The sequence below is a fragment of the Lissotriton helveticus genome, chromosome 1_1, assembly GCF_964261635.1.
Source record: "Lissotriton helveticus chromosome 1_1, aLisHel1.1, whole genome shotgun sequence".
In the NCBI taxonomy this organism is placed as follows: domain Eukaryota; kingdom Metazoa; phylum Chordata; class Amphibia; order Caudata; family Salamandridae; genus Lissotriton; species Lissotriton helveticus.
Window position 1 is genome coordinate 249,998,077 of NC_136057.1, and position 17,034 is coordinate 250,015,110.

Below are 17,034 nucleotides of genomic sequence, written 5' to 3' on the forward strand. Positions count from 1 at the left end.
GACGGACATTAGCCTGATTCGCGACGACCATCGTAAGTGAAGGAAGGAGAACGGATCGTGGCCACGCTGCAACCCGCGGTGAAAACACAGGAGATGGACATGAAAGAGGTCCTGCGCCGCGTGGCGGCCCTCGAGGAACGCACGGTTGATATGGAGGGGCGCTCGAGACGGTGTAACATCCGCGTCCTGGGTCTGCCGGAGGGGATTGAAAACTCGGACCCTTTGACCTACATGGAATCATGGACCAGATCGTTCACCCCCGAGTCAGAGCGCTCAGAATTCTTCTCTATTGAAAGAGCCCACAGGGTCCCCGCTCGGAAACCCAAGTCAGGCCTCCCTCCACGTCCCATGCTGGCTAAATTCTTGCACTTCCGAGACCGCGATGCGGTGCTCCGAGTGGCCCGGACGGCGGGCCCCCTGCAAGTAGAGGACCAGCAGGTCATGGTGTTCCCAGATTATGCCCGAGAAGTCCAGCAGCAACGATCTACCTTTCTGGAGGTTAAAAGACGCCTCCGTGCAAATGATCTCCAGTACTCCTTGTTGTTCCCGGCCCGCCTCAAAGTGCTACACAAAGGGAAGGCCATATTCTTCACCACGGCGGAGGGGGCACGGGATTGGACTGAGTTTCATTGCCTGCTGATCCCTAAACCCGGACCCCAACGGATGCACAACAACGGCTCGCGACGATCCAGAAGACGGGGCACGAACCATACCTAGACAGGCCCCCCCAACAGTCAAGCGCCCCCCCCCTCGGGCTCACCCGACCTCACGCAAATCATACAGGAGAGGCGTGACGCCTTACGAGCGGTGACTGAACTGCACACTTTACCCCTTGCATCGGATCTGGAACGCCCACCGCACCTATTCACCCCTGAGAAAGACCGGGACAGTGATGGCACAATGTCAGGGTTTGACCCAATCTCTTCCCCACTCATTGCAGCACACACATTGGACGCTACCCTAGCTGGACAACCTGGCGCCTCTTCGTGATGGGCGGAAAGACAGCTGCTGTATCCTCTTTTTGTGTTTGGCTGCCTAGTATATTAAGCGATGTTTGTGAGCCAAGATTGCATAACCAGATAACTGTATGCGCTTGCGTGTGATAGACATCTCTCCTGCAAAAGCCTGATTCGCACACAAGCCTGGCAGTGACACACGCTGCCACCCCACAGAATTCTGTTGTATTTCTCCCCTCGTGGGACACTAGTTTGGATATGCCACCTCCGGTGATATATCCTCAGTATTGGGACTGTTGCCCACCCATGGTTCAACCTGTTGTTATCCCCGTCAGTTCCTCCCCCACACTTAGGGAAGCATGGCGCGCAGGAGCGCACACGAAACGCAGGACCCTATTGCCCTCGGGATCTGCAAGGAGACCCCATCCACAAGCACGACACCTCAGTAATGGCGGTCCCACGGTCGGATGTTAACGTTCTTACATTGAATGTACGGGGCCTACACACACCCAGCAAACGCTACTCTGTTTACTCCTACATCAAGCGTATGTCAGCCAGTATTGCACTTCTGCAAGAGACACATGTTAACATTACCGAACTAAGCCGGTTACAGGCCAAGTGGCGGGGGACCTTTTGTGCCACGCAATACTCGGCATTTGCGCGTGGCGCCTTAATTTGGGTTGGACCAGGCACCCCCTTCAGAGTGCTCAGGCGGGTGGTAGACAGAGAGGGCAGATATGCACTTCTAGAGGGAATTTTAGATGGACAAGGGATCCTCCTGGGCAGCATTTACGCCCCTAATACAGAGCAGGACAAATTCTGGGACCACCTCACAGGAGTCTTAGCCCAGTTCACTACAGTTCCCTGGGTGTTAGGGGGTGACTACAATTGCACACTAGACCCCGCACTGGACCGATCACACCCCCCGCACACTCCCCAGTCCCTCGGCAAGCAGAACTCTTCAGAGCTTGGACCACACACTGGGCGCTTACTGACGCATGGCGGCACTTACATCCACTAGCTCGCATTTACTCATTCCACTCGATACCTCACAACCTCCGGGTCCGCCTGGACAGGTTCTTATGCTCTGCACCAATCCTCTCTAAGGTAACATCTTCAGACTACCTAGGTCGGATCCTCTCGGATCATGACGCCCACATCTTGCGATTGACCTGGCGCCCCCCACACCCACCAGTCCCCACTTAGCGTCTCCCTAGAGACTGCCTATCGGACCCGGTGTTTAGGGACACACACAAAACCAGCATACAAGATTACTTTGCACACAACACGAACACGGCATGGTCGGCACTAGTGGAGTGGGATGCATTTAAAGTGGTGGCACGGGGGGAATGCATCAAACAGATTGCAGGGGTTCGCCGCACATTGGAACAGACACTCCTAACCTCGGAACAGCGTTTAGCTGCACTCACTAAACAAACCGATGACTCGGAGGAACACGCCGTGCTCACGGCCGAGGCGAAGGCAGTATATCAGACTGCCTGTGCTGATCTTCGAAAATACAATTTTAGGGCCTATGCCTCCAGAGTTAATAAGGACAGGGACAAAACGGGAGCGTTGCTCGCCTGGATGGCAAGGCAGGACACCGAAATCAAACTGATCACGGATATTATCAACCCTGAGGGCGTGCTTGTGCGATCCCAAGCCGAGATCCTCCTGGCGTTCCAATGCTATTACGCACAGGTATACGGAGCCCCGACCCGGTACTGTCCATCATACGTGGACCGTTTCCTGGAACCACTGACGTTGCCCACGATATCAGCCGCTGATAGGCGTACACTGGACACTAAGATAACACCCTCAGATATCACCCAAGCGCTGCGTGCCCTGTCTCGGAATAAAGCACCGGGACTTGACGGCTTCCCACTAGAATACTACTTGACGTTTTCTCCCCTGGTGGTCCCTCGGTTGACTCGGATGTCCGAGGCATCCCTTCGTCTGGGAAAACTACCCCAGTCATTGCGAGAATCCGTGATTGTTACCTTTCCCAAACCCCACAGGGACCCACTCCTCATGGGATCGTACCGCCCTATCACGCTCCTGTCGGCGGACTGTAAGATTCTCGGGAGAATCCTAGCTGACAGATATGCCCAGGTCATATGCCCACTGATCCACCCTGATCAATGCGGCTTTGTTCCGGGAAGGAACACCTCACAGAACCTTTGCCGAATCTTCCATGTCCAGGATCAGGTACGGGACAGATTCCCCCGCGCCGCCTGCCTCATTATGGATTTGGAGAAGGCGTTCGACACCCTCACCTGGCCATTCCTCTTCTCGGTCCTACGTCGCCACATTGTTGGCCCGACGCTCATGGCGTACACACGCCTTCTGTACACCGATCTGTCAACGCGAGTACGGATCGGGAAACACGTCTCATCAGCGTTTGAGGTTCAACGAGGCACGAGCCAGGGGTGCCCCCTGTCGCCTCTTTTATTTGCCCTGGCCGTCGAACCGGTGGCGGTTAGACTACGCCAGGAGGGAATGCATTGGGGCATCCCACTCGCGGACGGTACACATTGCATCTCTATGTACGCAGATGACCTCCTCATATATGTCCGGGACATCGAGACTGACCTAACCCCCATAGGGGTAGCGCTTGCTGAATTCGCAGACACCTCGGGACTCCGGGTGAACTGGGACAAGTCCACGATCTATCCCCTCCACCCGAGCTTACCTCCCCGGGACGTTGGGCTGGGGACCCATAGACTCTCATGGTCCGCGGAAGCCCCCCGGTACCTCGGTGTCCGCCTGTACCACTCTCCGGCGGACATCTTTGAGGGTAATCACCGTAAAACGCTCGCTGGCCTACGCCCGACCGTTGCCTTCTGGAATAAGCTCCCACTAGCCCCAATAGGACGGATAGTCCTGGCTAAAATGGTGATGCTTCCCCGACTCCTCTACCACTTCTCTAATCTACCGGTGGTGCCACCCAGGTCCTTCTTCCGGGACCTCAACTCTCTCCTAGGCACCCTTATATGGGGCGCAGGTCGACACAGGGTGGCCCTGAAAACCCTCCAACTCCCCACAACACAAGGCGGGCTCGGAGCTCCCTCCTTCGAATCCTATTTCCTGGCGGCGCAGCTCCAATGGCTGTCGTATTGGACGGCGGACCATTACACCCAGGAAACTTTTAACCCGACTGGCAGAGTCACAACCCCAGAACTCACCCGTCTTCTCCTCCTGGGGCACTAAGCCCCGGCGAACATATCCCCTTCAGGTCGCGATGGCGCGCCAGTGCATGATGCGGATCCACCGGATGTCCCCCGGTAGACCCCCATACTCCCTGCTACTGCCGCTGATAGGCTGCCCCAGACGGGACTCTTATTTCACGGCCCCAATGCTAGCTGCATGGACACACTGTGCCATCATGGATATGGAGTCGCTCTTTGAGGAAGGTCAGTTGAAACCAATCGACCGACTGGTCGCTGAGTTCGAACTCCCCCCAGGTCAATTCCTCAGACACCGACAGTTGCTCGAGGGATTTCGTGCCTACTATAATCTCCAGGCCGGCGAACCTGACACGCATCCAGTGATACACACTATCCTACATATGGGAGTGGGACGCCACTTGGTCACCTGGCTGTATAAATCGATCCGGGAACTCTCGTACACTGCCCTGACGACCCTAAGGGCCACATGGGAGGAAGATATCGGTCGCGCACTACACGACTCGGAATGGACCAGAGCACTTGAGGCCCCAAAACGCGTCTCTAGGAATGCCCGCTTCAAAAACATTCAATACTATATACTACTCAGAGCATACCTCACTCCGGCGCGTCTGCAAAAGTATTACCCGTCAACACAATTCCTATGCCCCAGATGCAGATTTTCGCCATATGTTTTGGAGCTGTCCCGACCTCCACTCCCTATGGCAAACGGTGCACGACACACTGACGGATCTCACAGGCCTCACAACGCTAGCCTCCTGGGAATCCAGCGCGCTAGGCATTTTTCACGTCCCTAAGCAAGTACCGGTACATAGACGCTTTGTGTCCCTAGCGCTGCTACTGGCGAAAAGATGCATAGCCATGCACTGGCGGTCCCCGGAAGGTCTCCCCATAGCGGCTTGGACGGGGGCGGTCTGTAAGTGGGCGGCGTCGGAGGAGGATGCTCTTAGGGAGGAAGAGGCCAGGGGTGCGTGTAAAAATCCCATTTCTATGGAATGGGCCATGCTCCTTCATAGCTTCCGGCAGACCCTGCACACAGAAGACCCACCTACACTCCCCCTCCCCCGCCCGAGAGAGCCCATAGTCTTTGACTGTTGCCAGTCATCCCAGTGTTGAATCCCGGTGCTTCACACCTCCTCGTCAACGCCCCGCTGCCATGTCACCCGTCCCCGCCATCCACATATGTGGGATGCCTCTGCCCCCTGACCGTCCTACCTCACTGCGAGTACGTACTGGGGGAACCCCTTGCCTCCCGACGCCCGACACCTGTCTTCTTTTACCTTGATCTTGCTAGCGCCTATATGCTCCCCCCCCACAGTTCCGTCCCCCCGTTACTTGGTAACACCGCTATGCGAACTGTACAGACCCCGATCCTACACCCTCGAGGCGGGAATTCACATGCCCTATGTTATTCTCCGTCTCCCTTACGGAGCACACTCATTGTATCCCAACCTGATGACCTATTTGATTGATCTGTACTGTTTAATGGAGGAAGTACCTACTTACACCTGTTTATATACAGAAATGTTGCGCGCATGGCTGACCGTGGCTGAATGTTGACGCCACGCCAGCAGTTGATCCACTCTGTACCCATTATCTATGATGCAACAATAAAAACAAATTAAAAAAAAAATACGCTTCACTCATGTCAGGGTTGTCATGGTTACCACATAAGCACCATCATAGACATAGAGGGTTCCTGTTACATAAAGAGCATGACAGTGCATAAATAACAGAGAAACGTATATATGATGCCAGAAATGTTGGGACATTATAGTAAAATAACAAGAACAATGTAAACACATTGATGGCATAGCATTTACAAAAATAAAATACATTTTAATCAACGTGAGCAACTGGATGCTAGTATCTGCCCTTGTGTGACATCATCAGACTCTCATGTATAGAGATAAAGAAAACATTCAAGCGCCTGTCAGCCTGCAATCTTAATGAAAGTTTTGAAAAAAAGGGTTTTATGCGCAAAGGGGAGGCTCAAAATCTTGCTGTCTACAAGAATGTTGCAAATTGGTTGGTGTATACAAAAAAGTGATGATGCCGGTGGTGGGAGTATAACCTGTAGAATACCCCGGGTGAGTGCCATTTAGATCGTTAAGGTAAATCGTACGGCAGCTCGAGAGATGTACGTACAGGTTGCTAGGGTCTGTCGTTTAGGCAAAATAACCAGTGTAGGAGTATATATGGATGTATGACATTACAACGCATGCTTTTACCACGCATGCCTTTACAACGCGGTATTTACAACGAATACCTTTGCAACGCATAGTGCTTTGGGGCGCTGAATAGTAAATAGTTTAATTTACTATTCCAACTCCAGTCCCCGTGGATAGTAGGGAAGGTGTTGTATAGCAAATTAAAACTATTCCCTATCCTAGAGCGCCCCCTAGTGCAATGCGTTGTAAAGGTATTCGTTGTAAATACCGCGTTGTAAAGGCATTGCGTGGTAAAAGTTGCGTTGTAAAGGATGTTCCCCGTATATATATATATATATATATATATATGACTGATTTGTTATCCATTACACTGCGAGTTTAAGTTTGTAAATATTACTGTGTCTCATTTTTGCAGGAATAACCAGCCAGCATTTCAATGCTCCCCTGTCAGTACTGCTGATGCTGAGCTGGTGAATGCTGCATGGGTCAATGGTGGAAACGAGGCCAGTCTCAGATTTGTCCGCCGATGCATCTCCCAACTGCCAACACTTTGCATGAGGGACTCGGGAGGAAAACCCATCTCGTGGTATGTCATGGACCAGAAAGCAGAGATGAGAATGGCGAATACTGTTCCAGATTATCGATGCCGTGGTTTTTCCACCAGCCTCCTCAAGTCTTTCATGGCCACCCTCTGCCAACAGCAGGATGATTTCCCATTTTACTATATTACTGGGGAACACAATGTGCAAGCCCAGAGTGTGGCAAGAAAAGTGGGTCTCCAGAACGCACCTTGTGGATACATTCAGTGGATCTGTCGGCCTCTTGGGAGAAAACACTAACCTGATAGGGTGGGTTATCACCCAAGGAGAGACAGTGTCAAGCATCCTCTTATGTTTCTGATGAATTTGATGTTTCGCTGATGCTTTTGAGTCCAAGGCCCAAATTTAAAAACATGTTGTGCTGAGTTTGCTGCAACCCAGCTCAAAATGACTTATTAAAACCTACTTTACAGGTCAAACCTGGTTTTGCACTGCAAAGTTGCCTTGAATCAACGCAAATCAGTGCAAAGCACTGCTTTGTGTTACTCTACATCTGAGGGGCATTAAATGGGTAGTACATGGATGTCCCCATGCAACCACCCATGCATTTTTACACAAAACCCTTCTACTAACAATAGTAGACAGGGTTTTGCACCAAACAATAACACCACTTTGATGTAGGTGTCAAAAGGAATAACACTTTTGTTTCTCACTGTTTTACCGACTTTGCAAGTGTGCTGCACTGTACAACACACATACAAAGTAGGAAACATTTTACAGTTTGCCCAGGCGTAGTAGTTTCCACTGGAAAGGTACCCTTTCAGTGGAAAGCCTATGCTAGACACATACAGACATGCTGCACTATGGCACAAGGTGTGGCGTGGTGCTCCGGCTGCCTGATGGGAGGAGAGTGTTAAATCTCTGTAGATAAGGCGCTTTACCAATTTCTCTCTGTAATACAAGGTAGTGCTGCACTGCATTGTGTGGTAGGGTCGTAAATCTGACCACAAGGCGAAGCTCCATCTTTTGGTGTGTCCACAGTTACTCCCCAGTAGTTGACATACAGAGCATGGGTTGAATGCCAAATCCAAAAATGTCCAGCTTTTTCACTCTAGATCAACTAAAATAGCAACAAAAATGTATCATGGACTGATCATTGCTCTATGAACCACTGTCTCCTAGGTTATGTTTTCCTTTATTTTCTGGCACTTGTACCATAATTGTAATGACTGTAGATGCACGGAAATAAATGTCACATGCTTCTAAAAATTCAATCAAGAAGAAAGGGATTCACTTCAGGGAGCGAAAATTACTAGATTTCACATTGTACACGAAAGATACATGTACTTGATTCTCATAATATAAAAGTACAACATAATTTTATGACACAAAAATCATTAAAAACTCCACTTTATATTTTCAGTTCTAAATGGCTTTATATAATTTCGTTTTCCAGAGTGTAACTTGTTTTAAAATTTCATCGCTTCTGTGTTCTTTAATGAAGACAGTTAGTGCCCATGAATTCAGTTATATAACATCAGATCACAATTATTTTCACAGCCAAGCAGTCATTCTACTTTCAACAAACCAAATGCAACACATGTGGAAGAGTTTTTAAATGAAAAAAGGGAGTAAATTGCTGTAGAGTCCTGGAGTTCTAAGGTTAACTTCTTATACAAGATAATACTAAAATTACAGACAGTTTTAATGGGGACCAGTGCTTAAGGAGGGCAAGGGGGAGGAGTATATGTTGAAAAGCAAAGAGCAGAGAGAATGTACTATCAGGATACCTCATTTAAGTTTGCAGTCAGGGGAAGAGAATTGTATCAGGACAAATCTCTGTGAATAACCTGCAGGAAGGGGGACAACCTATCTAGACCTGTACTACTGCGGCCAATGTTGTGGAGTCTGTGCGCGTACAGCTAATGGTCGATGGTATCAAAAGCAGAGGAGAAATCATAAGAATTCATATTTCTACATCCCCCTTTTCAGCTCCTCTGCTGAGATCATACAAGAAAACAGATCTGTGATCTTTGTACTTCTGCCTCGCCTGAAACCTTTTAGGGTGGGATAAGGGAATTCTTGCTTTCCACAAACTTTGACACTCAAGAGTGGCTCATTTATCTAACAAATTCCTAAACAAGACAAGAGAGAGATGGATCTGGCATTTGCTAAGATGGTAGTATCATGATGTGGCTTCCTAAATGAGGCTTTTAAGACAGAACTCAACATCTTTAATAATCGAGGCAGAAGCACAGAATGTAGCATAAGGAATCGTTTCTTACCTGAAATCTTAGTCCCTCTCCAGCTGAATCTTCATTATAGGCATAAGCACTGAATCGTCCTGCCAAAGCAAAGGATCCCAGCACAATTTGTTTATAAAGCATACACTAAGTTAAGATAACTATTTTATTTTTGTGAAAAATATGCAACTTGTAGCAGACCATATTGGCCAATTTTCCAGTATTTACTTTAAAAAAGGGTAACTGTTATTAACCTCATCACTGCGGCGCGAATTCCGCCGCAGTGCTGAAAATTCCGATCGCGGGCGTGGTCATGACGCCTCCCGGCCGTCATCAGCACACGCCTACCGTGACTCTTGCGGCCGGGAGCCGTCATGAGCATGGAAGAGGTTAAGACAAAGATACAAAGTCAATAAAAGAAACCTAGTGGCCTGAATAGAACTCCACAAAACATTTTGAAAGGAAGGGTGAGAAAAATAAGAACAATGTAGCTATATGAGCTAAAGTCTGAAAAGGCTAGGGGAAAACTGTGCTGCTCCTTAAAGGCACAGAGCAGCTCCAGCATCCCATCATCTCATATGAGAACTGCGAAAGCAATTACCTTTGCCCCTTCTACCACTTATAACTATAAAGAAGATTCCCCTGAAGGAGAACTAGGGGCATATTATCAACACAGAGTTAAGATTATCGTCGCTTTAGCAGCAGGAAACTGCAGCTATAGCGGCGTTAATGGGCTTGATAATATGCTGTTTAGAATTCCCATAGAAGCCCATGTTAACACCAGAACATAGGCTTCTTTGGGAATTCACAAGGGCATATTATCAAGCCCATTATCGCCCCTTTAGCGGCAGTTTTCTGCCGCTAAAGGGGCGATAATTGTAACGCCGTTTCTTGATAATATGCCCCTAGGTTTTTAGTTAAGTAACTACAACTTTTCCTTCAGCGACTTTTCATTATAAATCGCAGCTACCAACTAGAATAAGAAGGCCATCCTTTTCAAAGATGGTAAAGAAGAGGAAACAGAAAAAAGCCCATAGTGCAATATCCAAACATATTTTCATGAGAGACGTAACCCCCCAGCGCCCAGGGCATTTGCTCTGGAATTTGTGTCAACACAACAGATTCTAGAGGAAGGAGGTAGTTACCTCTAAGTGGTCACTTGACAAATATGGTAATGTTTCATAATAAAGCCCCAATAGAATGAGCTTTGGGCCTTCCAGGCAAAGTCTTGTTGGCATTACTGCAGCACATAAAACAATCAAAAATAGATGGCCAAATTGGCTCTTTAATTTTATCACGATAAAACTTTAGAACACTTTTTAAATCAAGGAAATGCAAAGCCCTTTCAGTTAGAGAGGAAAAATGGTCGAAAGGGAGTTTGTATGATTACAAGGAAATCACAGACAACTTTAGTAAGAAAACTAAGATGGGTCTAACAACCACTTTGTCTGTTTAAAACACATTGAAAAGTTCCTTAAAACATAGGGCCTGGGTGGACGTAATTGCCAACAGAAAAGCTTTTTTCCAGGAGATATGCTGAACAGACACATTTGAATAGGTTCAAAAGGGGGGCATGAACACTGCTGCCCGAGTCTGTCAACCGGAGAAGATAAGGGAGTACCCCTTTTTCTTGCATTCAGAAGGACTGATTTTCTTTTATGGAGACCAAATGCAAAACCCTTTGCATTTGAATGAATATGACGTTCCACTGGAAAGATGATTGGCAGCTTTCAAGATATTCATCACATTTTCTTGCAGATTTGAAATGCATATTGCAAGAGATCGGGAGCCATGCTGCTCTGCTCAGTGTTGTAAGATTGGAATTAATGATTTGCCCCCCAAACTTGAATTGGAATTCCAGCCTGCATGGCATTCCTGTGTGTGAACATTCCGACACCCTTCACTAGTTTGATGATCAAAAGTACTGAAGGAAAAGTGTTAAACCTCTTTGACCAATTGCTCAAAAGAGCATTTCCCATGGTTCCTGGGTGGTAACACCTAAATGTGCAATATGGGCAAGTGCATCCAGAAAATATGTTGTGCAGGGTTTTGTTGTTTAAATCCTAATCATGATTCCCCTTTATTAGCCTACTTATGGAACCGCTTGAACATTGTGCATTCCTGGTAAGTTGGCTGCTGTCCCATGTACAGTTTATACACAATTAACTCATCCGTAAGGGTCTCGAGGTGCTGGGGGCTGGGGGGAGGCACAGGGTCAGGTCCACCAAGTAGGAGGTCTATTGAAGAGCCATATTTTGAGGTCCCTCGTGAAGTTGGGGAGTGATGTCGTCTGTCTGAGGTGGAGCGGGAGGGCATTCCAGACTCTGGCCGCGCGGAAGGGGAAGGAGCAGCCTCCCGAGCAGGACTTCCTGGTGCTTGGGACCACGGCGTGGGAGAGCTGGGCTGATCGTAAGGTCCTTTGGGGTGCGTGGAGTGTGAGTTGGCTATTCAGGTATGTTGGTGTTGCGAAGGGGCAGTCCGTTTTGAGTTCGGAGTCCAGGTTGTGTGTGTGGCCCGTGGGGGTGGGCGGACATCCGAGGGCAGGGGACCACCAGGTGTCGTTCCAGGCGTCAGGGTGTGGGCCCATGATGAGTACTTCTGGTTTGTCCGTGTTGAGTTGGAGACAGCTGCTCTTCATCCATTTGGCGACTGCTTCCATGTCCTCTTGAAAGATGTGTTTGGCTGCATTGGATTCATTAGGTAGGGCGAGGATGAGTTGGGTGTCGTCTGCGTATGAAACAAACTTTAGTCCCTCGGTTCTGATGATGGGAGTGAGGGGAGCCATGTAGATTTTGAACAACGTGGGGCTGAGGGAGGACCCTTGGGGGACTTCGCAGGTGGTCAGTGTGGGTTCTAAGAGGAAGGGAGGTAGTTTGACCCGCTGCGTTCTGCCAGAGAGGAATGAGCAGATCCAGTCATAGCCTTATCCTGGATCCCTAATTTGTGAAGTCTGCGTGCTAGGGCATGGTGAGAGACTATGTCGAAGGCCTCTGAAAGGTCAAGGAGGATGAGGGCTACTGTCTCTCCTCCGTCCAGGTTTTCCTGCTGTGGTTCTTTCTGAAGCTGTATTGGGAGGAGTCAAGGATGTTGTGCTCTTTCTATGAAGATGGCGAGTTGGATGTTGATGGCTTTTTTGATGACTTTCACGGGAACGGGAGCAGGGAGATGGGTCTGTAGTTTTTGAGGTTGGTGGGGCTGTCGAGGGTGTCTTCAGGAGGGGTTGATCTCAGCGTGCTTCCAGTCATAGGGGAAGGAGGTGTTTGCGAGGGAGCGGTTGATGATGTGGCGAAGCATGGGGCAATGGTGTTGACGGTTTTGTTGAAGATGTGGTGGGGGCAGGGGTCCGTGGGGGCCCGGAGTGGAATGCCTTTATTGTCTTCAGTGTGTCTTCGGTGGTGTTAAACTTTTTGCCTTTCTCCTAGCCTTTTTTTCTGACATGGTGTTGGTGGTTTTAGGACTCTGGGCACTTTAGCACCGCTGTTCAGTGTAAAGTGCATGTGCTTTCTGTGTTACATATGTGAAGATTGGTCTACACCTGTTTGGCCTATTTAATTTACCTGTCAGTCCCTTGTAAAGTGGTATCTCATATACCCAGGGCTGGTAAATCAAATGATACTAGTGGGTTTGTATCGCTGATTGCACCACCCACCAAAGTAGCCTTTCAAACCTATCCCAGGCCTCTGCCATTGCAGGGCCTGTGCGCGCAGTGTTACTGCCACTGTGACCCCCCTTTTACTACTTGTCAGTCACCCCTAGGGTAGGCCCTAGATAGCTCTATGGGCAGGGTGCATTGTAGGTAAAAGATAGGACATGTATCTTAAGTGTAAATGTAAATGTATGTGTCTTGTAAAGCGCACTGCTGCCCTGAGGCGTCGTGGCGCTGTAGACCGCTGGGGAACCCGTCCTGGCTATCCCTGTGAGATGGTCCCTACTGGGTATCTCCAAGGTGAAACCAGGCATCCCCGGCGAATGTGGGGGGCTGTTGTAGAGATGAGGCAAGCTAATGCCCAGAGTTGCCTAGTGTGATCCCTGGTTAGAGTAGGCACCGAGGCGAGAATTATCGAGTCCGCTGACCCTTGTCCACGACCCTGCCGCGTTGGGAATTGAACCCTGGTCCCGGGCCGTTCTCTGCTTCCGGGTCTGCCGCCTCTAACCAGTGAGCCACACCACTCCACTGTGTGGAGTGGTCCTGGTAGTGACAAACAGCCATTTTGGTTTCTCACTACTTTGGGGCTGCCCTCCCATAAGAATGCATTGGGGATTCCCTGATATGTGTTACAGTGGTAATTCCTGATATGAGATGAGGAGCGTGGTCAAGTTTGGTATATTTGGAATAGTGATAATAAATGCTTCACAATGGTATGCGCAGATTTATTATAACTATTTTAAAAATGCCACTTTTAGAAGTTGGCATTTCTGTGTGCGGTGTGTCGGCCTGCATGATGTGAATTGCAAGTCTGGCTTTTGAGTGACAGGGGCTGGCGAGGTGTGTGTGGCTCCAGGAAGGGCAGGATGAGTCAGCACTAGGATGAATGGGACATCTGCATTTGGAGTAGTGGGAGAAGTCTCTGGTCCCTGAGTAGGTCTGTGCCTTGCCTATACAATGCTGGCTCGGCCCCCTGTGGTGTGCCTGATCACCGAGCCCCCACCTGAACAACAGGAAGAGGAGCCTGGTAAATAAAGTGCTCCAATTCCCCCCCTGAACCAGTTGCATCTGGTTCCCACCAAAGCCTTGTACTTCAGACAAAAGAAAATGCACTATAAAAATAGGGGCTGTGTCCCCATGAGTATTTGCTTCTTTTTGACTGGGGACTGCTGCTGCTTAGCCCCAGGAGGAACCGCCACAAGGGACTGCCTCCCTGTTAGAGGGCCCTGTGAGCCTGCCTGCCTGGGCCCCGCCTTGTGCCCCTTATGGCTTTGAACCAATCGCCTTGTGAGTGCTCTATTTTGTTACTCCCAGAGGAGTACCGGTGGCTTGCAGTGCAAGGCAGAGATGTGTGGAGGATTCCCCCATGCTCTGAGGAGGAACGGGAGCCTGCCCGCATTTGCCAGGAGAGGAGGAGTGTGCATGCTCCGCAGTGCTGGGCTGCAACGTGTGTGCCGAGGGAATCCCGACATGGGGATTCCCCATCGCATTGCCACGTATAGTGGGAGCCCAACCCACGTTTTGCCAAAGGAGCGGGTGCCCACCCCGCACTGGTGTGTATCTTAAAAGCGGGTGCCCACCCCGCATCTAAGGTTCAATAAATTGTGGGTGCCCACCCCGCATTGGCCGAGAAAAGGGGCCGTGGAGTCATCGCTCCGGGATTGCCAACGATCCGGGCGGGGCCTCCGTGTGGAGGAGAGAGCCCTGTGACCCAGAGGAAGAGCCCAGCAGGAGCCCACCCCGCATTGATGCTGATTCAAAAGCGGGAGCCTACCCCGAGTTTTCGAGTGCCCGGAGATGAGTGCAACAGGAATCGGTAGACAGGCATCTGTGTTGCCGAACCAGAGGCGGGGCTCACACGAAAGCCAATTGTTGCCCGGTGCCACCAGAAGCCAGGCAACCCTTATCCTGATTGAGGGCGGGGCTGCGGGAAGGGAATGTTGCAGGCATCAGAAGCCAAGAAGCTGCTGCCTGGTTAGGCGGGGCTATTGTGAGGAGGGAAGGTCCCTGAGTAGCCCCCGAGTGTGGACAGAAGTAGGGAGCCATCCCGGAAGCTGATACGTGAGGCCCTGTGCCATGTCCTGGCCAGCGAGAAACCGCACAACAGCATTTTAGAAATCCAACCCGCTGGAGTGATGGTGAGTCTGGCTACCACAAGAGTGGGGAGGGTATTGTGATCCCATTCCCCTGCAGGAGCAGCTCCCCTACTGATAGTGGGCAGCTGCCTTAACCAAGGGAACCTACCGGGCCAAATCGGAGACTCTGTGAGGTCACCCCACCAGAGTGGACAGTGTGCGTGCATCCCACCCTAAGGGGTCGGTACGGGCTGCATTTTGTTGTGGACAGTCCTTTCCCCCCACGCTTGCCTACAGGACTGCCAGTGCGTTAAGTGAAAAGGGTGAGATGCACCCTCCACTCCCTGTGCATTACGCTCGTTGTTTTCATTACAGAGGTAGCTAGGAGGGCCAGTTTTGAGGCTTAGTTGAGAAAGGAGCATTTTGGGGGAGAGCCCGGGACGGGGCCCTGGACAACCCCTGTGTAACAGCTTGCACCCTGTCGGGGCTTTAGGAAGGTGTGCCCCCTTTTACCAGTGTTTACTGTGGTGCTCTGCTCCTGTTGCTACGGCGTATGTATGGTGCTGAGCACCCCTATGTGACATGATTACTGTGGTTCCCGGTTGCCAGTTAGGATGTTTTGCATAATGCTTCATACCGAGGGGCATCAGTAAGTTAAGATTCATGCCTAAGAGGTTATGCATAATGTGTCAAGGCCTAATATGATGATTGCCTAATGGGTTTATGCTAATGTGATGCCCAACGTAAATGTCATGCTGTGATGTTTAGTCCTAATGTGTGCTGTATCCGTGATCTTGGTGGTGCTGCAGGAGTGGCAGCAGTGGTGACACCTGAAGGCTCCATGGGTGTCGGCTTGTGATGTTAGCTTGCAGTTGTTGTTGTCACCTGGGTTGAATGTGTAGAGTGACGCTGGGTTGTAGCATTGGTGGTACGGAGGTCCAGGGTTCTTGGCGCTGGTCGCATTTGGGTCACGGATGGCCACAGACGACCTTTACTATGGCGCACCAGCAGGGCACTTGCACAGGGTCCCCCTTTAAGTAGGGGTCGGGGAGGGCTGGACAGCTCGGAGGCAGGAGCAGGGAGGGGAAACTAGCTTGGGCTGGTCGCACTGGGGGGAAGGGCTGCGTGTGCAGCAGCAGCAGTAAAACTAAATGGGAGAGAAGTGCACAGAATAAAGAGTAGAGTGCAAAAAAGTGAAAAGGAGGATGGAAAGTGATAGAAAGAGAGTGACAGTAAAAGGGTGAAAAACAAAGGTGAAAGGAAAGAGGTGAAAGGAAAAAGCAAGCAGAAAAATGGAGCAAGACAAAGAGTGAGAGGTCCACTGAACAACCAGGGATGAAGCGCAGGTATAGCCTGCGGGTGGAGGAGGGCCTCGAACACCAACACTCGAGAGTGCAGGGGCTCAGGAGGGCTTCACTTGATGGTGGAGCTGCGAGGGTAGGAGACGAATATCACTGATAATAAGTCAGTGGTGTACTGCCCACTATACTGTTTGGAGGGCTTTCCTAAGGCTGCTGACGTTTGTCTACTGGCTGTTCCTTTAATACATTTTCATGCTAAAAGGTTTTCTGATGCTCTGTATAGGGTACTGCTGGGGCCACTGAGTGGCTTAAACCCAATGATATTGGAATTATCTGTCATAAGGCTTAGTGGAATATCTTCTGTAATCCTTATGTTGCTTCAAGCCAACAGCTTTTAATGTTTCTAACTCAGCTTTATTTTTCTTTGTTTGCAAGAGCTACCAACAATGTAGTTTTGAAGAAAGTAAGATTTAAAATTCCAGTTTTAAGCCTGTGAGGCAGACCCATGAAGATCCAGATAAACCGCCCAATGTTCCTTCTGACTGGTAGAAATGGGATGTGCAGGCATTTTGTTGATTAATGGAAGCCTTGGCAGTGGAATGATCTTGTGACTTCAGATAACTAAAGCTAATTGAGCACATATGTATTTGTTATACTCTAAATATCAACCAGTGACCCTTAAATCACGTTCAGGCTCCTCACCCACGCACACAAAGCGTTCCACGACATAGTCCCCGAATACCTCAACAACCACCTCACGTTCCACACTCCAACCTGCAAACTCCGCTCCGCCAGCCTCGCCCTTGCCACCGTCCCACGGATCCGCAGAACCACCACCGGAGGAAGATCATTCTCCTACCTGGCGGCCAAGACGTGGAACTCCTTTCCCGCCCACCTACGACTGACCCATGACCACCT

The 17,034-nt window shown here is 50.0% G+C and overlaps 1 protein-coding gene across 1 annotated transcript in view; it reads left to right on the forward strand.

Annotated features, from left to right (window-relative positions):
- Nucleotides 1-7,299, forward strand: part of LOC144769006 (glycine N-acyltransferase-like) — a 95,677-nt gene extending 88,378 nt beyond the window's left edge. Inside the window, exon 6 of the mRNA XM_078653003.1 lies at nucleotides 6,728-7,299. Within this exon, the coding sequence (XP_078509129.1) occupies nucleotides 6,728-7,151 (424 nt within the window). The 3' untranslated portion in view covers nucleotides 7,152-7,299. The remainder of the gene's footprint in view (nucleotides 1-6,727) is intronic.
- Nucleotides 7,300-17,034: the final 9,735 nt, after the last annotated feature.